The sequence below is a fragment of the Somniosus microcephalus genome, chromosome 12, assembly GCF_052327205.1.
Source record: "Somniosus microcephalus isolate GS21.2 chromosome 12, FLI_Smic_1.0, whole genome shotgun sequence".
Taxonomy (NCBI): domain Eukaryota; kingdom Metazoa; phylum Chordata; class Chondrichthyes; order Squaliformes; family Somniosidae; genus Somniosus; species Somniosus microcephalus.
Genome location: NC_140998.1, coordinates 160,932,128 through 160,957,787, shown reverse-complemented (window position 1 = coordinate 160,957,787; position 25,660 = coordinate 160,932,128). Strand labels below are relative to the sequence as shown.

Below are 25,660 nucleotides of genomic sequence, written 5' to 3'. Positions count from 1 at the left end.
ACTCCGCGGGGGGCCGGGTCAGGAGGCCAGGGACGGCAGCGGAGGCAGGTGCTGGCAGGCGGCCAGCAACAAAAATGGCCACTCCACACCTCGCCTTTAAATAGCACTGCCCTGGCCGCAGGTAGACCCTCCTGACCCCGTCGGACATAGCGTCCGGCGGTAAGTCGGGGGCGGTCCCAAAGATCGTGGCCGGGGTGCGAGCGGGGCGCTGCGCACGATGATTACATCATCACTGGCAGCGCACGCCGTGGGGCGTTAACGGTTACCACCACCGCTAACCTCCCGCTGAATTTCGCAGGAGGCGTTGGCGGCACTGCCCCGGGTGTTAGTTGCTTTGCACCCCATTAGCGCTAACGGGAGGCACAAAGCAACCACATTTTTCCCACAAGTTCTTTATTATGAGTAGCCTCTGATTTTTTTACATGTTAATTTAATATCGAATGATCTCCGTTACCTGCATTCAATCCTCTCCACCTGATATTCCTCTAGACGGATCCAATACACCCAGGCGCAATACAAAAAATCTCCCCCAGTGTATCCTTCCGATTGTGATAGTAGTTCTAACCACTTCATGTAAAGAGACACTTCTATTCTCCAACTCTCTGATTCAATTGATTTACCTTATATTATACTTGACATAAATCGTGCCATTCATGTAGAAAGGACTTATGAAATATACTGTGCGGCCTGCTGGTGGTGTTGTCCAGGGAGAGTATAAATACATGGGCACGGGCCCAGCTTGCTCAGGGACATTTTGTAAACAGGAACTAGTGAAGGGTAACTAGACTTCCATGTTGTGAAACAGTCAATTAAAGCCTTGTTTAATACTCTTAGTTGTTTTCTTACGTCAATACTCTTCTCCACAGATGGCATCCAGTTCTTGATAACCAATAATGGCATAATCTATCATGCCTTCTGCGACATGACCACCAATGGAGGTGGTTGGACTCTTGTCGCAAGCATCCATGAGAACAACATATATGGGAAATGCACCACTGGGGACCGCTGGTCCAGCCAACAAGGGAATAATGCTAATGCTCCAGCAGGAGACAGGTCATGGTCCAATTATGGGACATTTGGCTCAACAGAAGGAGCGACAAGTGATGACTTGAAGGTGATGAACGTTTGTGAAAGAATGCATGGTTTGTAACAATGAGGGCTAACAGAGCAGCTGACCAGAGCTGAGGCAATGTGCAAAGAAGGAGAAGTCTAACTGGAAGAGCTGAGGGTAGCTTGTAATTCAAGAGAATGAATATCTACTGAACTTCCCCGTTCAATTTAGCAGCCTTGTGAGGGAAGATATTGTGGTATCATTCACTTGCCTCTTGTTGCCTGGTTGGTTGTTGGATGTCACCTAGGAACAGATATTGTGCAAGAGAAGTCCCTCCTATTTGACTCCATAAGATGACAATGTGGTTGGGGAGTGCTGCCCTCAGCCCACTCTGCCTGCTAAATGAATAGAATGGAACTTCCTCATGGTCTAACATTGGACTTAGCATTCTTCTAAAGAAGATCAAGGCTCGCAAATTAATAACAAATTGTGCTTTTAATCAAATGAAGGTAGAGGACAAATTGAAGCTCTCCTGGGGGTTAGTAAGAACGCAAGAACATAAGAAATAGGAGCAAGAGTCGGCCATTTGGCCCTTCGAGCCTGCACTGCCATTCAATAAGATCATGGCTGATCTTCTAGCTCATCTCCACTTTCCTGCACTATCTCCATATCCCTTAATATTCAAAAGCCTATTGATCTCTATCTTGAATATACTCAACGACTGAGCATCCACAGCCCTCTGGGGTAGAGAATTCCAAAGATTTAGCATCCTCTGAGTGAAGAAATTTCTCCTCATCTCAGTCTTAAATGGCCGTTCCCTTATTCTGAGACTGTGACTCCTTGTTCTAGACTCCCCAGCCAGGGGAAACATCCTCCCTGCATCTACCCTGTCAAGCCCTGTAAGAATTCAGTATTTTTTAATGAGATCAGCTATGATCTCATTGAATGGCAGAGCAGGCTCGAGGGGCTGAATGGCCTACTCCTGCTCCTATCTTCTATGTTTCTATGAGATCACCTCTAATTCTTCTAAACTCTAGAGAATATCAGCCTAGTCTACTCAATCTCTCCTCATAGGACAATCCCCCATCCCAGGAACCAGTCTGGTGAACCTTCATCACACTCCCTCTATAGTAAGTATATCCTTCCTTAGGTAAGGAGACCAAACCTGTACACAATGTTCCAGGTGTGGTCTCACCAGGGCCCGATATAATTGCAGTCATAAGTAAAGTTTCACGCGAATCACTTGCTGTTCACATTATTAACAAGTTGAAGGGGAAGAGTCATTCTTGTACCAATATCTAATCTGCTGATGACAGCTAGCTGTGTGACCAAGCGCCAAGTGAGCTTGACAATTAAATGGATGGACTAAGGGAGGGCATCGGTGGTTTAACGTAGACATAAGCTTCTACAAACTGGAACAATAAACACAGAGCACATGCAAGGTGAAGGGAAGTTAATTAACAAAGAAGAAAGGAGAAATATACCTGGGGCATAATTACTGGACACTGACTGAAAGGACCCCTTCATGGACAGGAATGGATTTAACTGTAAGCTGGAACATGTTTTCTAACCTGTGTAGATCACTAGACTATACAAAGGAGGAGTTACGGGGAACTCTTCCTTAAAAAGGAAGTTGTCATACTGGAGCGCATTAGGGCAGAATGACGAGCAGGATTCTAGAATGTAAGAGTCAGTGACGAGAGATTCACAGAAAGTAACTTGTTTTCATTGGACAAAAGAAGGTGCGGTGGGATTAAAATTGTTAACATTTTATGGGGAATGAATAAGTTGGATGCTCAGATAACTTAGATTCGGTACACAAGACCGGGGGAAAAAAGGACCAAATAATGAAGACTCCAGCGAAACTGAAGGCTGGAGGAAACTTCAAGCCCCCACCACCAGCATAGTGCAGGCAGTGCAGAGAAGAGCATCAGTGGAAACACAACTAAGGCAACTCATATTTGCTGCCCTATTGTTTTGCCACCAACTGTATAAAAGAATCACAAGATCGACACATGCCAGTGAGTAAATCCATTTGGCCCCCATTTTAGATCATCAATCCAGACAGTAAAATTTACACTCCCCTCACCACACCACATCCAACTCATTCTAAGATTTGATCTAATAGCCATTATGGAGATGTGGTTGCAAAGTGGCCAAGGTTAGAAACTAAATATTCCAGGATACTTAACTTTTAGAAGAGATAGGCAAAATGGAAAAGGAGGAGGGGTAGCCCTGATAATAAAGGATGGGATAAAGACAGTAGAGAGAAAGGATCTTAGCTCCAAAAATCAAGAAGTAGAATCCGTTTGGGTGGAGCTAAGAAACAGCAAGGGGCAGAAAACATTGGTGGGAGTTGTTTATAGACCGCCAAACAGTAGTTGTAATGTAGGACAGAGTATAAATCAGGAAATTAGAGGCGCATGTAACAAGGATAATACAGTAATCATGGGGGATTAAATCTACATATAGACTGGGCAAACCAAATTTGCAGTAATGGTGTGGAGGACGATTTCATGGAATGTATGCAAGATAGTTTTCTAGATCAGTATGTTGAGGAACCAACTAGGGAACAGGTTATTTTAGATCTAGTATTATGAAATGAGAAAGGGTTAATTAATAACCTTGTAGTAAAGAGGCCTTTAGGGAAAAGTGACCTTAATATGATAGAATTTTATATTGGCCCAGAAATTTGGGTCGGGGCTTCCCACGGGTGCAAGCCCCCGACCTGCACTTACCTAGCGCGCCGGCCGTTGAGCTGTGGGCCCACGTGGGATTCCGATCCTGGGCCTCCTCCAACTGCCAGCACACAGTGCTTGCGTATCCCAGGGGTGCAGTTAGTTCGAAGCGTCCCCTGGGATCACGTGGGCCATGGAGAGCCAATGGTAGCAGGGAATGCTTCATTCATAAATTTGACAGGAAGAGCTGTCAAACCTATAAATACTATAAGCCCCAAAACATCACTAAAAATTCAAATATTTTTTTTTTAAAACATCACATTTTTAAAATAACTATAAATTACATGAAATAACTATTTTAAGCAATAATTTAAATTTTTGAAAAAATTAATTACATTTTCTAACGGGGCTAAAAATAAACTTACCTTTCTTTAAAGTATTTAAAAATAATAAACCTGTGGAAAAAATGTTTTAATTTTAATTAATTCACCACTTACCTTGTTAAAAGCAGGCCCTGCGCCTGCTTTTTGAAAGTGTAACTGCTGGAGACTTACCCTCCTGGAGAAACCTGCAAAAAAAACGTAAGTTCGATGCGCACGTGCTGCCTCTCCAGCACACGCGTTCCACCTGGCAACCCCTTCTTTCAGGGGAACGGAAGTTCCGGTTTCCCGCACATGCGCAGTGCATGCACGAAACCGGCACGTTTGTTGGGCCTACGTGTGAGTACCCAGCGCGTACTTACGCGTGGGGACCCGAATTTCTGGGTCATTGAGTTTGAAAGTGATTTAGTTAAATCCGAAACTAGGGTCTTAATTCTAAACAAAGCAAAGTATGTAGGTATGAGGGGCGAGTTGGTGACGGTAGATTGGGAAACTACATTAAAATGTATGACGGTAGACAATCAATGGATAGCATTTAAAGAATTAATACATAAATTACAACAAATATACATTCCTTTAAGGCACAAACATCCCACAGGAAATGTGGTCCAACTGTGGCTAACTAGAGAAGTTAGAGATAGTATTAGATCAAAGGAAGAGGCTTATAATGTTGCCAAAAAGAATAGTAAGCCTGAGGATTGGGAGGATTTTAGAATTCAGCAAATGAGGACCAAAAAATTGATAAGGAAAGGAAAAATAGAATGAGAGTAAATTAGCGAGAGACATAAAAACAGACTGTAAAAGCTTCTATAGGTATGTAAAAAGGAAAAGATTAGCGAAAGTAAATGTAGGTCCCTTACAGGCTGAGACAAGAGAAATTATAATGGGGAATAAGGAAATGGCAGAGAAATTAAACAAGTATTGTGTCTGTCATCAAGAATTAATACATAATTTACAACAAATATACATTCTTTTAAGGCACAAAAACCCCACAGGAAAAGTGGTCCAACCGTGGCCAAAAGAAGCTAAAGCTAGTAATAGATTAAAGGAAGAGGCTTATAATTTTGCCAAGAACAGTTGTAAGCCTAAAGATTTCAGAGGATTTTAGAATTCAGCAAAGGAGGACCATGAAATTGATAAAGAAAGGGAAAATAGAATATGAGAGTGAACTAGCGAGAGACTGAAAATCAGATTGTAAAAGCTTCTATAGGTATGTAAAAAGGAAAAGATTAGTGAAAGTAAATGTGGGTCCCTTACAGGCTGAGACAGGAGAAATTATAATGGGGAATAAGGAAATGACAGAGAAATTAAACAAATACAAATTTGTGTCTGTCTTCACAGAAGAAGACGCAAAAAACATTCTCAGAAATAGTGGAGAACCAACGGTCTAACGAGAATGAGGAACTGAAAGAAAATAGTATTAGTAAAAAATTAGTGCTGGAGAAATTTATGCGACTGAAAGCCAATAAATCCCCTGGACCTGATAGCCTACATCCTAGGGTTTTGAAAGAGGTGGCTGTAGAGATAATGGTTGCATTGGTTGTCATCTTCCAAAATTCCATAGACTCTGGAACAGTTCTGCAGATTGGCTGGTAGCAAATGTAACCTCGCTGTTCAAGAAAGGAGGGAGAGAGAAAACGGGGAACTACAGACCAGTTAGCCTAACATCAGTAGTACAGAAAATGCTAGAATCTATTATTAAGGACATGGTAACAGGGCACTTAGAAAATAATAATAGGATTGGGCAGAGTCAACACGGATTTATGAAAGGGAAATCATATTTGACAAATCTGTTTAGAATTTTTTGAGGTTGTAACGAGCAGAATGGATAAGGGGGAATCAGTGGATGTGGTGTATTTGGTATTTCAGAAGGCATTAGATAAGGTGCCACACTAGAGGTTATTAAACAAAATTAGGGTTCATGGGATTGAGGGTAATATATTAGCATGAATTGAGGATTGGTTAATGGACAGAAAACAGAGAGTAGGAATAAACATGTCATTTTCAGATTGGCAGGCTGTAACTAGTTGGGTACCGCAAGGATCACTGCTTGGGCCTCAGCTATTCACAATCTATATGACTGATTTAGATGAGGGGACCAAATGTATTATATCCAAATTTGCTGATAATACAAAGCTAGGTGGGAATGTAAGTTGTGAGGAGGATGCAAAGAGGCTTCAAGGGGATATAGACAGGCTGAGTGAGTGGGCAAGAACATGGCAAATGGAGTATAATGTGGAGAAATGTGAAGTTATCCACTTTGGTATGAAAAATAGAAAAGCAGAGTATTTTTTAAATGGTGAGAGATTGGGAAATGTTGGTGTTCAGAGGGACCTGGGTGTCCTTGTACACAAATCACTGAAAGTTAGCATGCAGATAGAGCAAGCAATTAGGAAAGCAAATGATATGTTGGCCTTTATTACAAGAGGATTGGAGTAGAAACATAGAAAAATAGGAGCAGGAGTAGGCCATTCGGCCCTTCGAGCCTGCACCGCCATTCAATATGATCATGGCTGATCCTCTATCTCAATACCATATTCCTGCTCTCTCCCCATACCCCTTGATGCCTTTTGTGTCTAGCAATCTATCTATCTCCTTCTTAAAATATTCAGTGACTTGGCCTCCACAGCCCTCTGGGGTAGAGAATTCCACAGGTTCACCAGCCTCTGATTGAAGAAATTTCTCATCATCTCTGTCTGAAATGTCCTCCCTCATATCCTGAGATTGTGACCCCTCGTTCTAGACCCCCCAGCCAAGGGAAACATCCTCCCTGCATCCAGTCTGTCTAGCCCTGTCAGAATTGTATACGTTTCAATGAGATCCCTCTCATTCTTCTAAACTGTAGTGAATACAGGCCTAGTCGACCCAATCTCTCCTCATACGACAGTCCTGCCATCCCAGGAATCAGTCTGGTGAACCTTCACTGCACTCCCTCTGTGGCAAGTATATCCTTTCTTAGGTAAGGAGACCAAAACTGCACACAGTACTCCAGGTGTGGTCTCACCAAGGCCCTGTACAATTGTAGTAAGACATCCTTGCTCCTGTACTCAAATCCTCTTGCAATGAAGGCCAACATACCACTTGCCTTCCTAACTGCTTGCTGCACCTGCATGTTTGATTTCAGTGACTGGTGTACAAGGACACCCAGGTCCCTTTGTACATCAGCATTTCCCAATGTATCACCATTTAAATAATACTCTACCTTTCTGTTTTTCCTATTGAAGTGGATAACTTCACATTTACCCACATTGTACTGCATCTGCCATGTATTTGCCCATTCACTCAACTTGTCTAAATCGCCTTGAAGCCTCTTTGCATCCTCCTTACAATTCACAAATTCACCTAGTTTCGTGTCGTCAGCAAACTTGGAAATATTACATTTGGTTCCCTCATCCAAATCATTGATATATATTGTGAATAGCTGGGGCCCAAGCACTGATCCTTGCGGTACCCCACTAGTCACCGCCTGCCACTCCGAAAAAGACCCATTTATTCCTACTCTCTGTTTCCTGTCTGTTAACCAATTTTCAATTCATGCCAGTATATTACCCCCAATTCCATGTCTCCCCATCTCCTCTCAGTCCTAAAGATGTTTTACTGCAATTATATAGGGCCCTGGTTGAGACCACACTGGTTGTGTACAGTTTTGGTCTCCTTACCTAAGGAAGGATATACTTGCCATAGAAAGAGTGCAATGATGGTTCACTAGACTGATTCCTGGGATGGGGGATTGTCCTATGAGGAGAGATTGAGTAGACTAGGCCTATATTCTCCAGCATTTAGAAGAATGAGAGGTGATCTCATTGAAACATACAAAGTTCTTACAGGGCTTGACAGGGTAGATGCAGGGAGGATGTTTCCCCTGGCTGGGGAGCCTAGAACCAGGGATCACAGTCTCAGAATAAGGGGTCGGCCATTTAGGACTGAGATGAGGAGACATTTCTTCACTCAGAGGGTGGTGAATTTTTCGAATTCTCTACCCCAGAGGGCTATGGAGGCTCAGTCGTTGAATATATTCAAGACAGAGATCAATAGATTTTTGGATATTAAGGAAATCAAGGGATATGGGGATAGGGCAGGAAAGTGGAGTTGAAGTAGGAGATCAGCCACGATCTTATTGAATAGTGGAACAAGCTCGAGGGGTCGAATGGCCTACTCCTGCTCCCATTATGTTCTTATTCCCTACACTACCCTACCCAGATATCCATTCCATTAAGTTGATCGCTCTTTTTGAAGGAGTGCTTCCTCACGAGTCTTAAATTTGCCTTTTTCTAATTTGAAGCTGTGCCCCCTTGTCATTCTGCCACAGTTTCATTTGAAGCGATGCTCCAGATCTATCTTTCCCATACCATTTCTGATTTTTTCCCTCCTACCTATTCTGTTATAACCAGGGCATCTCCAGCAATGGCTTCTCTTCCCACCCCTGCACCATTGCCTTCAGAGTCCCTTAAAGATCCATCCTTGGCCCACCCCCTCTTCCACATCTGCATGCTGCCTCTTGACAATATCATTAGCAAACATGGAATCAGCCTCCACATGTCATCACCAAGTACACTGCCAGCACAAGGAACCTGTACATTGAATGTTGACACACTCCTAGAAGGTGCTTAGTAACTCGGCCACTTGAGCGGCATACATCATCCCTCGTGTCCCACTTTGCAACGTACATCCCTTTACTAGTTGCTTGCAGGAGAAGGCTGCACGTAACAAAAGGCAGTGCATGCAGATTGGAAAGGGCCACCAATGTTCTGACCATTAACGTCAAGAGAAGAGGACCATGGAGATTCTGGATATGAGGCAGGTGTGGTTAGAGGTCTCTCCTAAGCTTGTGGCCATTATATTTGATTTTCATTTCTTACTTCCTTATTCACTCACTTATTCACTCCCTCACATGCCTTTCACACTGCAACCCAACGGAGGGGAAGTACTATACCTTACTGCACCCTTTTTATACAAGTGCTTAGAACACTAGTTAAGTGCATAAGTAATATTCTAGGTACCTCCTCTCACTTACTGTGAAATTGGGTCTTTAATGAGCCTAAGATGCTCTTGGATTGCAATATCAAACAAGTAAGGGGCACTCTGTAGGCCTCAGCTTTCCATAATGTATCGAGCCAGCATACAATGAGCAGCAAAGCTACGGGCACCAAAAACCATGTTATAGAATCATAGAATCATAGAATGGTTACAGCACAGAAAGAGGCCAGCTCTCTGCAAGTGCACTTCAGCTAGTCCCACTCTCCGCCCTTCAAATCCCATAAAATTGGACCAAGAAAGATGTGACCATGGAAGTTTCGAGATTGTTGTAAAAACCCAACTAGTTCAGTAGCATCCTTGGTTGGGCTGACATTTGATTCCAGTCCCACACTAGGTGATTAACTCTTAATGACCTGGCAAGTTGCCTAGCAAACCACTCAGTTACAAATAATCGCGATACGTTATGCAGCAGCCTGACACAGTTGTAGTCAGAGAATCATATCTATCAACTCCATACTGTACAGCTGTATCTGATTCTTGAAGAGGTCATCCTCAGTAACACCTGCTTTTTGATGCTCCTGAACCCTGCTTGTTATAGTCCTGACTAACTGTGTCTGCTCCCAAACAGAACCCAGGTTACTATGACATAATGGCCTCCGACATATCCGTGTGGCACGTGCCCAACGACACACCCCTAAACAGCTGGAAAAGTGCAGCAATCCTCCGTTATCACACCCAGACCAACTTCCTGCAACAGTACGGGGGAAACTTGCTTCAGCTTTACAAAGTGAGTCTGTCAGCATTGTCTAAAGCTCAGTGCAACATTTGAACAAGGCGCAGAGTTTCCGCTTTGGGCGCAATCGGGAAATTGCACCAAAATGCGCTCAAAGTTGCGCTGGTTAGGTTACAGTTCACGTTTCCGATAACATTCATTTGCACAATTGCAGACTTAAAATCTTTCATGAACCAGCGGAATCGGACAGCGAAATAATCGTTTCTTTTTCTTCTTTCCATTAAAAAGTATTGCTTAATGTATTTAAAAGTGGTAACCTGATGCAGTTTTATTAATACAGCTAAAAATGGGTTTATCAGCAAAAAATAAGCATTCTTAATAAGTGTCCAATTCTCCACCTGTGAGTAACCTGTTTAAATCACTGAAATTCACCTTAAAAAAAACTATACTGAACCATTTAATTGTTTCATTGGTATACACTATAGTCAGTTTCTTAGTAAAGTAAATACTTTGTGATATAAAAAAGCTTTTAAAACGTGCTTACTGGTGCCTGTAAGCCTAAGAAAATGACCGTAATTTGAAGAGCCCTCCATAGCCTGCACAATCGGTGGAATCTCGCAATGTCGACAAGGGGGGAGGGGCGGGTGTGGCCAGTTTTGCGGGCGGGGCCTGATCCGGTCGAATTGAATCGTACATCAGTGCACAAGATCGCAGAACAAAGGCACGTATGAGCGTTGGTTCGGTTGATTTCACTCAGATTGCACTGATATTACTAGTGTAAATGAGCTGAAACTCTACCCCATGATACTGAGCTGGTTGTCAGCGCGTGCATCGGTGCGGTTTAATACAAGGATCTCCAGCATGGCTGTTGATGATGACAGGTACAATAGGTCAATCCTGGGTTTTAAAAAGAAACATTGGTGAATTTGATGCTCATCAAAGTGAGAGACAGATAAGGGTTGTGTCAGTTTTTCCACTTCTGTCATTCAAGCTGTTGGCAAGATGGAAGAATGATGAAAAGAACATCTTCCATTTATATAGGTCCCAAAGTGCTTCACAGCCAATGAATTGGTTTTGAAATGTAGTCACTTGGTTTGTAGGCAAACGTGGCAGTCACAGGCAGGACCCGCAGACAGCAATGGGATAAATAATCAGTTACTCTGAGGAGTTGACTGAGGGGTAAATGTTGGCCAGGACACTGGGAGAACTACCCTGCTTTTCTTTAAATAGAGCCAGGGGATCTTCTACATCCACCTGAACCGGCAAAATAGGCTTTGGTTTAACATCTCATCCAAAAGATGTCCCTCCAGCAATGCAACATGCCCTCAGTATGGGCACTGAAGTGGCAGCCTAGATTGTGCAGTCAAGTCCCTGTAGTAGAGCTTGAATCTACAACCATCTGACTCAGAGATGAGAATATTACCACTGGGCCAAGCTAATTATCAGGAATCGCGTTAGTCGAGGTTCAATAGAGCAGGTGGTGAGCTTTTCATGGAAGAGATGAGGTTAAAAGGGTTGGGTAGGAAGATGTTGGGGGGAAAGGAATTGAAAGAAAGACTTGCATTTCTATAGCACCTTTCACGACCACCGGATGTCTCAAAGCACTTTACAGCCAATGAAGTACTTTTGGAGTGTAGTCACGGTTGTAATATGGGAAACGCGGCAGCCAATTTCCACACAGCAAGATCCTACAAACAGCAATGTGATAATGACCAGATAATCTGTTTTAGTGATGTTGATTGAGGGATAAATATTAGCCAGGACACTGGGGAGAACTCCCCTGCTCTTCTTTGAAATAGTGCCGTGGGATCGTTTACATCCACCAGAGAGAGCAAACTGGGCCTCTGTCTCGGTTTAACATCTCATCAGGAAGACGGCACCTCCGACAGTGCAGCACTCCCTCAGCACTGCACTGGAGTGTCAGCCTAGATTTATGTGCTACAAGTCCCAGGAGTGAGACTTGAACCCACAACCTTCTGACTCAGAGGCAAGTGTGCTACCAAGTGAGCCACAGCTGACACAATTGCAAAGTTAGGAGGAGGACTGGGAGATCTGGGTGCAGGGAGAGGAGGGGGCATAGGAGGATGAGGCTGCCAAGTGGATGGTCTTTCAATCTGTGGGCAATATGTTCTATTTCAGCGTTACCCTGTAGAATTCAACAAAGGGAATTGTCCAGATGACAACGGACCTTTCACTCCTATCACCTATGACTTTGGCAATGGGCAGGAGATAAGAAATTTTTACGGGCCTCTAGTTCGAGGTAAGTGCAATGTGCAGGGGTTTAAGTGAATTACTCTATTTTAACATTAAAGGTTAAAGAGCATTGTCTTCAGAAACAAAAAAATATATTTCCGGTTGGTGGAATCAGACCATTTGCCATGGAGAAGTCAAGCAAGGGCCATGAAATTGCTCACTGATCTGTAGTAGGTATAAAGGGAGCCACCATCTACAAAGCAGCTCTTGAATGGGCAGAGGTTATATCTAAAATAAAGAACTTGCATTTGTATAGCACTTTTTGCATCTTTAGAACATCCCAAAGCATTTCACATCTAATGATTCAAACTTTTTGAAATATTGTTTTGCAGGTAAATGCAGCAGTTAAATTGCACACAGCAAAGTCCCATATAAAAGCAAGGAAGTTATGCTAAATCTTTATAAATCACTGGTCAGGCCCCAGCTGAAGCATTGTGGCCAATTCTGGGCACCACACATTAGGAAGGATGTCAAGGTGTCAGAGAGGGTGCAGAAGAGATTTACTAGAATGGTACCTGGGCTGAAACACTTCAGTCACGTGGAGAAACGAGAAAAACTGGGCTTGTTCTCCTTAGAGCAGAGAAGGTTAAGGGGAGATTTGATAGAGGTGTTCAGAATCATGGAGGGTTTTGATAGTATAAATAAGGAGAAACTGTTTCCAGTGGCAGAAAGGTTGGTAACCAGAGGACACCAATTTAAGGTAATTGGCAAAAGAACCAGAGGCGACATGAGGACTTTTTTTTTTACGTAGTGAGATTTTATGATCTGGAATGCACTGCTTGAAAGGGTGGCAGATGCGTTTCAACAATAACATTCGAAAGGGAATTGGATAAATACTTGAAGGGGAAAATTTGCATGTTAAATTGGTGCTGCCTGCTTTTTTACCTGATTTCTGCATGCAGCCAGCTCGACCTGCGCTGTTCATTGGCTGCACATATCAGTAGGGGGCCCAATATCTTGAGTGGCTAGTGCTACTTAAAGGCAGCCTGCACCTCTTAAAGGAGAGGTGCATTGTGGCTGTAGGAAGTGGTGGGAGTTTCTCAAAAGGCAATCTGGGCTGTGATACTTGAGCAATGACTGAACGTGCGAGAGAGTGAGTACCAATGTTTTCAGAAAATGCACTGGAGGTCTTGGTGGATGACATGGAAAGAAGGAGAGATGTCCTATATCCACAGGGAGGCAGAAGGCAGGAGGCCCTCCAGACATATGCTCAGGAGACAGTGGAAACAAGTAGCGGCAGAGGTCAATGCCAGGAGTGTTGCTCCAAGAACATGGATGCAGTGCAGGAAGAAGTTTAACAATCTCATACAAGTTGTCAAGGTGAGTGAGTTCATCTTCAATTGGCATATCCTACTAACTGCACCACTAGCCTCATTAGCTGCTCAATTCACTATACCCCTATCGCTCACCTGTCTATCAATCAGTACTCAACCCTAAAATCCATATGCTTTACCTCACCCTCACACACTTAGCACTGTTGCAAGCCTTGCACCCACAACTCACAGCTCACACACACTGGCAGCTATTTAACCATGTTTTAACCCCTATTGACGAGACAGTGTGGGCGTCATTGAGGCTGTGGTCACTGGCAAGGCTGGAAGAAAAATTAATGATGAGGGTATCTGCATACCTAATCCTCCTTCTATCATCCCCTTCTCCCTCATTCCACAATCTCTTCTGACTCACAACCTGCAGATGGTGTAAGCACACACTTCTTACTTTCACCTCACCCCTCACCACAACTCAACCCTTGTCCTTTCTTCATTTCAGATATCCAAGAACTGGCGCCTTTGCAGTCAGTGAAGGAACAGGAAAAAGACAGTGAAGATGAAGAGATACCATCACTCGATATTACACTTGCAGCCACCAGTTCCGAAACTGACACTCTGCATATTTTAGAGGCTAGGATAGAGGAGGGAATCTGATGTGATGAGACACCGGTCACGAGTATGCAGGAGCCAGGGTGGGGGTGGTTGGGGGAAAGGATAATGCAGGTACCAGCTTGTTTACTAGTACTAATGCTGCTGCAGAGGACTCAGATGAGGACTTTGATGGGCCAGGCTACAGAAAAAGGCTGACGGGTGCACATAACCAAATGCCTGGTGCACTGGCAAGCCTTCCAGAATGCCAGTGCTCAATGTCAAAGGAACATGAAGGAGTCTAGCACCAACTTGGCACAGAACTTTGTGCAGATCTTGGAGACTATCCTTTCCAACATGGAACCTCTATCAGCACACCTGTGGAACCCACCATGATGCAATGTCTGGTGAGCAATGTCACAGCTTCCATTGCAGCACACACAACTTTGTTCAAAGGTCTGAGTGCAGCAGTGGAAGCTCAGACTGCTGCCTTACAAGCTCAGTCTGCTGCCTTCATGGATCTGGATACCACTGTTCAAATGAACTTCCAGGGTGAAGCGAAGACATCTCAAGCATTGGTTTTCGCTGAAGTTGAGATAAGAGAATTGCTCATTAAAGACTCTAATCTCCTGCTGAGAGACCTTCTCCCCCTCCTCCTCCACCCTCTTTTAGCAGCTTGTCCTGCTCTGCTTGGCCTCTCTTCACTCTCCCAATCATCCTCAATTACAAGAGGAAGGCCACCCGTGTCTGGAAGCAACTTGTTTCAGCACAGTATTTTAAATGAACAAAAAATTACTTCAGCACCAACCAGACCGCTCCCTGTAGACTACTGAAACTTTCGGCAAGTATAGGAAAGCTCCAAAAACGTGTACAATTGCACCAGCAGCCAGGAGAAATAATCCAGCTACTAACCTGTAAGTTCTCATGATTCCTTTAAATAGCGCTGATGGGGGGGCCTTCATGCCATTTAACATTGTGTTCAGCTGTGTATAGGCTGGAACGTGGCATTTGAAAATGGCAGCGCTGGCTTCAAATTAGTGTTACACACTGATTGACTTCATAATCTGCCTGCTCTGCAAGTTACTGGTGGTCATTAGGTGCACACGCGCAAACCCATTTACCAAGATGCCGTCCAATGCACTTCTCATCAGAATGCCATGTACCGCCTGAACAATGGGCACTATAGAGTCTAATTTCTATCCCCATGATTCTCAACAGCGACCGAGGTGGTGTTGACTAAGGGATAAATCATGTCCAGGGCACCAGAACTCCACTGCACTTCTTCAAAAAGTGCCACAGGATCTTTTACATCCACCCGAGGAGGTAAACCTTGACGATGAACAGTTCAGATGAAAGGACATCGACCTGAAACAGTAATACAATAGCAAAATACTGCAGATGCTGGAAATCCAAAACAACAACAGAAAATGCTGGAAAAACTCAGCAGGCCAGGCAACATCCGTGGAGAGAAATTAAAAGTCGACGTTTCGGGTCGAAACCCTTTTTCAAAACTGGAAAGGAAATAAAATAGATCGAAGGCAGGGCTGTGATAGAACTAAAGAGAAGTAAAGAGACATTAAGAGGTATTCAAAACCAGATGAGATGGTAATAGGACAGAGGAGGCAAAGACGGCTCAGATTAGGTGTGAAGTGTACTGGCAGGATGGGAGACAGCTGCCATGTGGGAGAGAGAGAAAGAAAAGGAAAGGGGGGGAAGGGAAGACCCAAAACAAAGGGGTGGAAAAAAATATATAAGTAAAAATGTAATAGGGGCCGAGGTTATGATCTGAAATTGTTGAACTCGATATTGAGTCTGAAAGGCTGCAAAGTGCTGTGGTGATTATTATTTATGTTAGTAAGAAGTATTGTGATTGGTTGTTTGTTTCCTGCCTTGGGATATATGCTGTAATCTCATTGGTAGTTGATGTCATGTGATTTGTGGTGGCCATCTTAAATTCAGTTCTTTCTAGCTTTGGTTGGGACTGGGTGTGGAAAGATGTGCTACAGGATTTTAAAGTTAATAAAGCCTAGATTAGAAAGGCAAATCTATTCTTTATTTCAATTTATTAACTTTATGTCAGAATGGAGCGATATCTTCAACCAGAACGATTCAATGCTGACCCTAATTCTGCTGGAGTGGATGATAAATGGAAACACTGGTATTGTACATTTAAAAACTTTTTGGGCGTGTTGGATCAAGAGTCTCTAAATAAGTTGAATATGCTGATCAACTACATTGCTCCGGATGTGTATAAGTATATTTTGGACTGTAAAACTTACGAAGTGGCTATTTCTACATTGGAAAAGATTTTTGTTAAACCAAAGAATGAGATATTTGCACGTCACCTTCTATCTGCCCGTAGGCAACAGGTGGGAGAATCTTTGGATACTTATTTACAAGCACTTCGGTGCCTTAGTGTTAACTGTAATTATAAGGCCGTGACGGCTGAAGAATATAAGGAAGAATCGGTACGGGATGCTTTTATTAATGGATTACTGTCTAGATCAATTCGTCAGCGGTTGTTAGAAAATAAGACTTTGGATCTTAAGAGTGCTTTTGAGCAAGCTTCTACATTGGATGTGGCTCAGAGAAGTTCGGATTCTTATGCTCTTTTTAATCGGCCTGCGACTGTGGTTTCGGCAGTTCCGGATGAAAAGGAATTATGTGGACTTAATAGGAGTGGTTTACTAGATTCTAAAACAGTTTCTACTTCGGCGGCTGTTGCCTTTAGGATTCAGAAGTGTTATTTTTGTGGGAACGTCCGGCACCCTCGTCTGAAGTGTCCTGCTCGGGAGGCTGTGTGTAGTAAATGTGGCAAGAGAGGTCATTACGCACGTGTGTGTAAATCATCAGGTTCAATTACCTCCTCTGTGACTATTCAGCCTTTAGATAGGGCGTTTATTGCATCAATTTCTGCTGCATTTGCTCATGGCCTAAACAAAGCTATAGTCACGGCCCAAGTTAATGGGTTGGAAGTGAAGGCCCTTATAGATACGGGCAGTACCGAGAGTTTATAAGTCTTCAGTTTGCGAAGGAGAAGCATTTGAAAATTTCGCCTGTTACGTATCAGGTGTGTATGGCTCAGACGACTCTCACTTCACAAGTAGCTGGTTGTTGCCTTGTGAAATTGATTCTTCTAGGTAATACGTATACTGATATACGCCTATCTGTTTTGCCTAATCTCTGTGCGGATATTTTGATTGGTCATGATGTGCTTCAGTTACACGAGTCTCTTAGTCTTTCATTTGGAGGGACTAAGCCACCTTTATCTATTTGTGGATTAACCTCTTTATCCATTTCTCCATTATCACTTTTTTCCAATTTGATGCCGGATTGTAAGCCAATTGCTACCAAGTCAAGAAGGTATAGCAGTCAGGATAGAGAATTTATTAATTCTGAAGTTCAACGTCTCTTATTGGAAGGAATCATTGAACCTAGTTGTTCGCCTTGGCGAGCACAGGTAGTTGTCACGACTAACGAGAGACATAAGAAACGAATGGTGATAGACTATTCCCAAACTATTAATAGGTATACTCAATTAGATGCGTACCCCTTGCCTAAGATTGATGAGCTTATCAACAAAGTATCTCAGTATAAGGTTTTTAGCACTATTGACCTAAAGAGTGCTTATCATCAGATTCCTATTGTTAAGAAGGATCAACCATATACGGCCTTTGAGGCTGGTGGAAAGCTGTATCAGTTTTGCCGAATACCATTTGGTGTTACTAATGGTGTTGCTTGTTTTCAACGGGCAATGGATGCTTTTATAAGTGATAACTCTCTCTCTGACACCTTTTCATACTTAGATGACATCACAGTGTGTGGCAAATCAAGGGTGGAGCATGATTCTAATTTAAAAAGATTCCTTCAAGCTGCGGAAAAAGTTGGTTTAACTTTTAATAAAGAGAAGTGTATCTTTTCGACCACTGAGGTAAATTTATTGGGGTATATTATCTCGGGAAACAAGATTAAACCAGATCCAGAACGTCTGCGACCGTTGATTGATTTACCTTGTCCTACTAATTCTAAGGCTTTGCAACGAGTTGTTGGACTGTTTTCTTATTATTCTAATTGGATTGCAAATTTTTCACAGAAGATCCGGCCTCTTATTCAGGTTACGACATATCCTCTATCATGGGAGGCCAGGACATGTTTTGATAATTTTAAAAAGGATATCCTTGGAGCAGTTGTGCATTCTATTGATGAGCAGGTTCCTTTTGTGATTGAGATGGACGCTTCTGATTTTGCAATTGGGGCTACTCTGAACCAAAATGGAAGACCTGTGGCCTTTTTCTCACGTACCTTGAACAATAGTGAAAAAAGGCATTCTTCAATAGAGAAAGAGGCGTATGCATTAGTAGAAGCACTGCGTAAATGGAGACATTATTTATCGGGGCGACATTTTACGTTGGTAACTGATCAAAAGTCTGTGTCCTTTATGTTTGATGTCAAACATTTTGGAAAGATTAAGAATGATAAAATAATGAGGTGGAGGATTGAGTTGGCATGTTACCATTTTGATATAGTTTATCGTCCGGGGAAGGATAATGTTGCTGCTGATGCGCTGTCGAGGGCTTATTGTTCTGTGATTCACGGAGATACGCTTATTAATCTTCACAATGCCTTATGCCATCCTGGGGTTACGAGGATGATACACTTCGTACGCAGTAAGAATTTGCCCTTTTCAGTTGAAGACGTCAAGCGGATGACTTCATCATGTTCTATCTGTGCTCGGTGTAAACCGAATTTCTTTAAGCCTCAACGAGCTCATCTTATAAAGGCTACTTCTCCTTTTGAACGTTTGAGCGTCGATTTTAAGGGGCCTCTTCCTTCAACTGCTCAAAACCGATATATATTTACTGTTGTGGATGAGTTTTCAAGGTTCCCTTTTGCTTTTCCTTGTGCAGATGTATCAGCTGCTACAGTTATCAAATGTCTGACACAACTTTTTGTTATCTTTGGGATGCCTGCGTATATCCATTCGGATCAGGGAAGTTATTTTATGTCTTCCCAGTTGAAGGAATACCTTCAGAGTCGGGGAATTTCTACTAGTAGAACTACCCCGTATAATCCCCAGGGTAATGGACAGTGCGAACGATACAATGGGGTGATCTGGAAGGCAGTTATGTTGGCTTTGACATCCCGGAACCTTAAGAATACACAGTGGGAAATGGTACTGCCTGATGCCCTGTATTCCATTAGATCATTGCTTTCAACGGCTACTAATGTGACCCCCCATGAAAGGCTCTTTAACTATCCGCGGAGATCTACTACGGGATATTCGGTACCTTCATGGCTTACTATGCAGGGACCTGTGCTGCTTCGACGCCATGTTAGATTGTCAAAATATGATCCTTTAGTGGAGGAGGTGGAGCTGTTGGAGGCAAATTCCCAATATGCTCATATTCGATTCCAAGATGGGAAAGAAAGTACCGTTTCAATTAAAGACTTGGCTCCTTGTGGGGGCCAGCCCTCTTCTGAGGATATTAACAATAGTCATGATTCAGATAATGTGGATGCTGTTACAGATACTACGAATATTTCCAATCCGATTGCAGATAATTATACTTCTATTAGTCAGCCCTCGATGGATGTTTATGACCGTCCCAGTTTACCTCCTGATGGGATTTCTAATCCGGAAACCGTTGAGAATCGGGATATGGATAGCCTTCCTGCAGAAGATACTTCTGTGTCTCCTGGTGTGGGAGGGCAAGGAATTTCACCAAGGTTAAGAAGGTCGACACGAACAAGCTATCCGGTCGACCGATTGAAAATGGACTTTTAAATTGATAGTGGTGTTTTAAAATTGTTGAAATATTATATTATATTGTTTTAGTTGAGAGATACTTAATACTTATGTGCAATGTTACTATTTGTTGTTGTCACTTAGTATTGTGTCATGTTGAATAGTTTTATTCTTGTCTGTGCATAGTTTTAGTTGTAAATAATTAATTATAAATTGTAAAGGTTATTTAGGTTGGAGTATATTTTAAAAGGAGGGGTGAATGTGGTGATTATTCTTTGTTAGTAAGAAGTATTGTGATTGGTTGTTTGTTTCCTGTCTTGGGATATATGCTGTAACCTCATTGGTAGTTGATGTCATGTGATTTGTGGTGGCCATCTTAAATTCAGTTCTTTCTAGCTTTGGTTGGGACTGGGTGTGGAAAGATGTGCTACAGGATTTTAAAGTTAATAAAGCCTAGATTAGAAAGGCAAATCTATTCTTTATTTCAAGTGCCTAATCGGAAGATGAGGTGCTGTTCCTCGAGTTTATGTTGAGCTTCCATGGAACAATGCAAGAGGCCAAGGACGGTGAGGTCCGAGTGGGAATGCAGTGGTGAATTAAAATGACAGGCGACCGGAAGCTCGGGGTCACCCTGACGAACTGAACAGAGGTGTTCCGCAAAACGGTCACCCAATCTGCGTTTGGTCTCCCCAATGTAGAGGCGACCGCATCGTGAGCAGCGAATACAGTATACTAGATTGCAAGAAGTACAAGTAAATCGCTGTTTCACCTGGAAGGGGTGTTTGGGGCCCTGGACAGTGGGAAGGGGAGAGGTATAGGGGCAGGTGTTACATCTCCTGCGCTTGCACGGGAAGGTGCCAGGCAAAGGGGAAGGGCTGTTGGGGGTGATAGAGGAGTGGACTAGGGTGTCTCGGAGGGAGCGGTCCCTACGGAATGCTAAAAGGGGAGGGGAAGATGCGTTTGGTGGTGGGATCACTTTGGAGGTAGCGGAAATGGCGGAGGATGATCCAACCTGAAACATTAACTCTGTTTCTCTCTCCACAGATGTTGCCTGACCTGCCGAGTGTTTTATGCATTTTCTATTCTTCACTCAGATTTCCAGCATCCGCAATATTTTGCTTCTGCTTTGATGTCCAAGGTGGCCTTGACAAAGGGAGCTTTGAGCTCTCCTCTAGTTTATGTCTGTTCACTTCTATTAGATGCCATAGACATCTGCGAGCAGAGAAGTAGTCTTGAGATGTTACAGAGAAACAAGTTCCCAGCCTAAAGCTCATCCTGTATGCCAGCACCTGACCATGCATCACGATGCCTAAATGTATTCAAATCTTTTACTGTGTGAAGCTGTTTTAAGATGTCATTGTGCCAAGGGGTTCAGTTCAAAGTTGAAACTTGAATATGTGCTCTGCTGGTGTATGGATATGAATGGTGATAAGTGAAAGAACTGCCAACTTGTCTGAGGGCTCGGAATACAGCAGTAGATGTGTAGCAGGTTGGCAGGCAACACTTTGCATCACGCATACTTAGGCCTCCCATCTGGTATATGATACTTTTGGGTAGTCTAGCATTGGCACCTCTCTTACGTTGCGCCGCCTGCCTCTGTATCTGTTCCCAAGTCTTGAAGGTACTGTGGAAGGCGATGAATGTGGCAGTCCTCTTCTGCCAGCTGTTGTCCTTCTGGAAGAATAATTGCAGTGTAAATAAGGGAACCCACCTCATGCCGCAGCACCAGTGCCATTGCAGCAGTGGCTCACAGATTCTGCCCTCGGGCACCACATTTGTTTTGTCATCAAATTTCAGGGACGTACGACTTCCAACTCTTGGGTTATCCCAGGATGTTCTGTTATCCATAAAAGATCAGCCCACAATCCATATGAAAGTAACAGGTGGAGTAAACGCCTTTCAGCTGGCCCCATCCAAGATTTTCCAAAGAGAGTTTAACAGGATTTGCATCTGAGCTGACTGGTAGTAAATTAAGTTCCATATAGAGAAGTGCGAGATAGAACATAGAATCAGAATCATACAGCACATCCAATTAGTGCCACTCCCCCACTCTTTCCCCATAGTCCTGAAAATGTATCCATTTCAAGTATACGTCCAATTACCTTTTGAAAGTTACTATTGAATCTGCTTCCAACACCCTTTCAAACAATGCATTCCAGATCACATTTGAAGTAAAGCTAGGAGACATGTGCACTCTACGAGTAGGACAAAGGGGGAAAATGAAAGGGTATTTGGGGTGTTGGTTAACTCATCACTCACCATATCCAAACGGTGCGAGGCAGCAATAAACAAAGCAAATGAAATGCTGAGTTATGTTGCTAAATCAGTTACGTTCAAATCTATAGAGGTCTGAAGCTGGTCTCCGGTCACCACAACATAAGGTCATCATCATATGAGCATCGCAGATACTCAATTTGGATACTGCCAGAACCAGTCAGTTCCAGGCCTCATTACAGCCTTGGTCTAAACATGGAAAAAAGAGCAGGATTCGAGAGGTGATGTGAGAGTGACAGCCTTTAACATCAAGGCAGCATTTGTCCGAGTGTGGCACCAAGGAGCCCTAGTAAAACTGAAGTCAATGGGGATCGGGGGGAAAACTCTTCAGTGGCTGAAGTCAAACTTAACACAAAGGAAGGTGGTTGTGATTGTTTGAGTCCATCATCTTAGTTCCAAGACATCGCGGTAGGAGTTCCTCAAGGCAATGTCCTAGGCCCAACTATCATCAGCCCGCATGCAAGAAAACCTAGATAAAATCTAGACTTTATTTTATAAGTGCAAATAACATTTACGCCACACAAGTGCCAGACAATGACCATCTCCAACATGAGAGAGCATAACCACCTCGATATTCAATGGCATTAGCATCACTGAATCCATCACCATCAACATCCTGGGGGTCACCATTGACCAGAAATCAACTGGACCAGCCACATAAATGCCGTGACTACTAGATCTGGTCAGAGGCTGGGTATGCTCTGGCGAGTGGTTTACCTCTTGATTCCCCAAAATCTTTCCACCATCTGCAAGTCACCAGTCAGGAGTGTGGTGGAATAATCTCCATCTGCCTGGATGAGTGCAGGTGCAATAACAGTAAAGAAGCTCAACATGATCAAGGACAAAGCCATCCCCTTGATTTGCACCCCATCCACCATCTTAAACATCCACTCCCTCCGGCATACCGTAGCTACAGTGTGTACCATCTACAAAATGCACTGCAGCAACTCGCCAAGGCTTCTTCGACAACACCTCCCAAATCCATGACTTCCACCATCTGGACGAACAAGGGAGGAGGTGCATGGGAACACCATTGGCTGTAAATTGCTTTGGGATGTCCTGAGGTTGTGAAAGGTGCTATAGAAATGTAAGTTGTTTCTTTGAGGCCACTGCTCCCTGAGTGGAAATGGTTAAATAGGCACATCTTGGACTCAAATGCAGCTGTTTGAGAATCACAGTTATCAAGGTCAATAAACAGCCGAGAATGATGGGATGTTATCCCTTTTTTTCTACTTGTGACACTTTGAAGTGTGACACCTGAAGTGTGGCAGGTGTGTGCTGGATGTCTAATGTTTTTATATATAAATAATTATGTGTTCTGATATGTGTTTACAGAAGAATTTGAGCCTGGCTTTGTGCAATTCAGGGTGTTCAACAATGAAAAGGCAGCACTCGCCATGTGTTCTGGAGTGAAATACAATGGATGCAATCCAGAACATGTAAGTAAGGGTACTGCATTAGGGAGGGATGATAGAGGAGTGAGTGGCTGGACCTATCGAAGAGCAAATAGGAAAATTCAGTGGGCGGAGGTTGGGGGCTGAGGCTGACCCACACACAGAGGTTCCGGCAAGAGTCACTAGGCAGTGACCAGGAGACAACCCGGGCTAATTTACCCCTACCTAACCTAACACTGCCTCAAATGGGATCAACTAACTCAGGGTAGTTGAGGGAATTGAACCTGGGGCTTTCTTGACCTGCACAGTTCAGCATATGCCTCAATACTAGTGACTGCCGCCTTTGCCCACTGGGCCATTGCTGAACCCGACAGGTAAAATCTTTCAAATTATTTATTTGTAGGTCTGTATCGGAGGCGGAGGGTACTTTCCTGAGGGAATCCCGAGGCAATGTGGAGACTTTGCAGCATTTGACTGGGATGGGCATGGCACGGGACATCTGAGTAGTGCCTCAAAAGAGATCACAGAAGCAGCTGTGCTGATCTTCTACCGTTAACACAATCTACATCTTCACGGATCTTTCTTCCTAGTACACCGAACAATTGAAGACAACTCCACAGCATTTAGCCTTTAAAGTACTTTTAAAAAATTGGATTTGATATAGTCCTTCGCTCTGTTCTGCATTCAGGAATTAGCATAATCCCAAAATTGAATGAAGGGGCCAATTGTACGCTATTTAGTGCTTGGTGTGGGGGAGAAATCATTAATCACTGATCACGCCAGGGATTTCTGTCAATCATCTTGTACTTAATGTGGAAGTGACTCTTCACCAGATTCCTGATAGACTCTCAATAAACTGGAATTGTAAATGCTGCATTGTTTCTGTCAGATTGTTTCAACAGATTACTGTACCATTGCAGTTATTCGGGTTCACCGATGTAGGTATTGGACGAATGCCTACTTAATAATCGAGTTCAACTTCAGGAGAAACAATCAAATAGTTCTTTAATGCAGGAACAGATGAATACAAGCAGGTTGCCAAGATCGGTACAGGAGAGCCATGCAGTAGGTCTTATCCGGACGGAGACGCCACGAGGACTGAGTAGGCAGTCCCATGGATTGCGTGATGACGTCACCGCGTTCTTCCCGCGCTTGGGTAGTCACGTGACTTGCGTGATGATGTCATCACGTTTGCCCGCGCTTGGGACGGTCACGTGACTTGCGACATGACGTCATCACGTTTACCTGGCACCCGGCACTGCAGCTGGCCATTGCGGCCGAAGTCGTGGGAGCGGGAGGCCAAGCTGGGCCAGCTCGCGTTTACCCGCGTCATTGCGTTCGCCCGCGTCATCGTTGGTCCCTTAGAGGATGAGACCGGGAAATTAATGGTGGGAAATATGGAGATGGCAAAAACACTGAATGAATATTTTGTATCAGTCTTTACAGTAGAAGACACTAAGAATATCCCAACACTGGACAAACAGGGGGCTATAGGGGGGGAGGAGCTAAACACGATCAAAATCACTAAGGAAGTGGTACTCGGTAAAATAATGGGAATCAAGGTGGATAAATCACCTGGACCTGATGGCTTACATCCTAGGGTCTTGAGGGAAGTGGCGGTAGGGATTGTGGATGCATTAGTAATAATTTTCCAAAACTCCCTGGACTCAGCAAAGGTCCTGGCAGACTGGAAAACTGCTAATGTAACACCCTTATTTAAAAAGGGCAGTAGACAGAAGGCTGGAAACTATAGACCGGTTAGCCTAACATCTGTGGTAGGTAAAATTTTGGAGTCCATTATTAAGGAGACAGTAACAGGACATTTGGATGATCATAATTTAATAGGACAAAGTCAGCATGGTTTTATGAAGGGGAAGTCATGTTTGACAAATTTGCTGGAGTTCTTTGAGGAAGCAACATATAGAGTGGATAAAGGGGAACCAGTGGACGTAGTGTATTTAGACTTCCAAAAGACATTTGACAAGGTGCTACACTAAAGATTATTGCTTAAGATAAAAAATCACGGGATTGGGGGTAATATTCTGGCATGGATAGAGGATTGGCTATCTAACAGAAGGCAGAGAGTTGGGATAAATGGTTCATTCTCAGACTGGCAATCAGTAACTAGTGGTGTTCCGCAGGGGTCAGTGTTGGGTCCCCAACTCTTTACAATCTATATTAACGATTTGGAGGAGGGGACCGAGTGTAACATATCAAAGTTTGCAAATGATACTAAGGTGGGAGGGAAAGTAATGAGTGAGGAGGACATAAAAAACCTGCAAGGGGACATAGACAGGCTAAGTAAGTGGGCAGAG

At 43.5% G+C, this 25,660-nt stretch overlaps 1 protein-coding gene across 2 annotated transcripts in view; it reads left to right on the top strand.

The window, feature by feature from the left end:
* Positions 1–24,217, top strand: part of LOC147109644 (intelectin-1a-like) — a 130,114-nt gene extending 105,897 nt beyond the window's left edge. For both annotated transcript variants that reach the window (XM_086003731.1, XM_086003730.1), the window contains exons 4-8: positions 867–1,114; positions 9,715–9,873; positions 11,959–12,079; positions 23,287–23,390; positions 23,749–24,217. In XM_086003731.1, the coding sequence (XP_085859857.1) occupies positions 867–1,114; positions 9,715–9,873; positions 11,959–12,079; positions 23,287–23,390; positions 23,749–23,901 (785 nt within the window). In that variant the 3' untranslated portion in view covers positions 23,902–24,217. The remainder of the gene's footprint in view (positions 1–866; positions 1,115–9,714; positions 9,874–11,958; positions 12,080–23,286; positions 23,391–23,748) is intronic.
* The last annotated feature ends 1,443 nt before the right edge of the window (positions 24,218–25,660 follow it).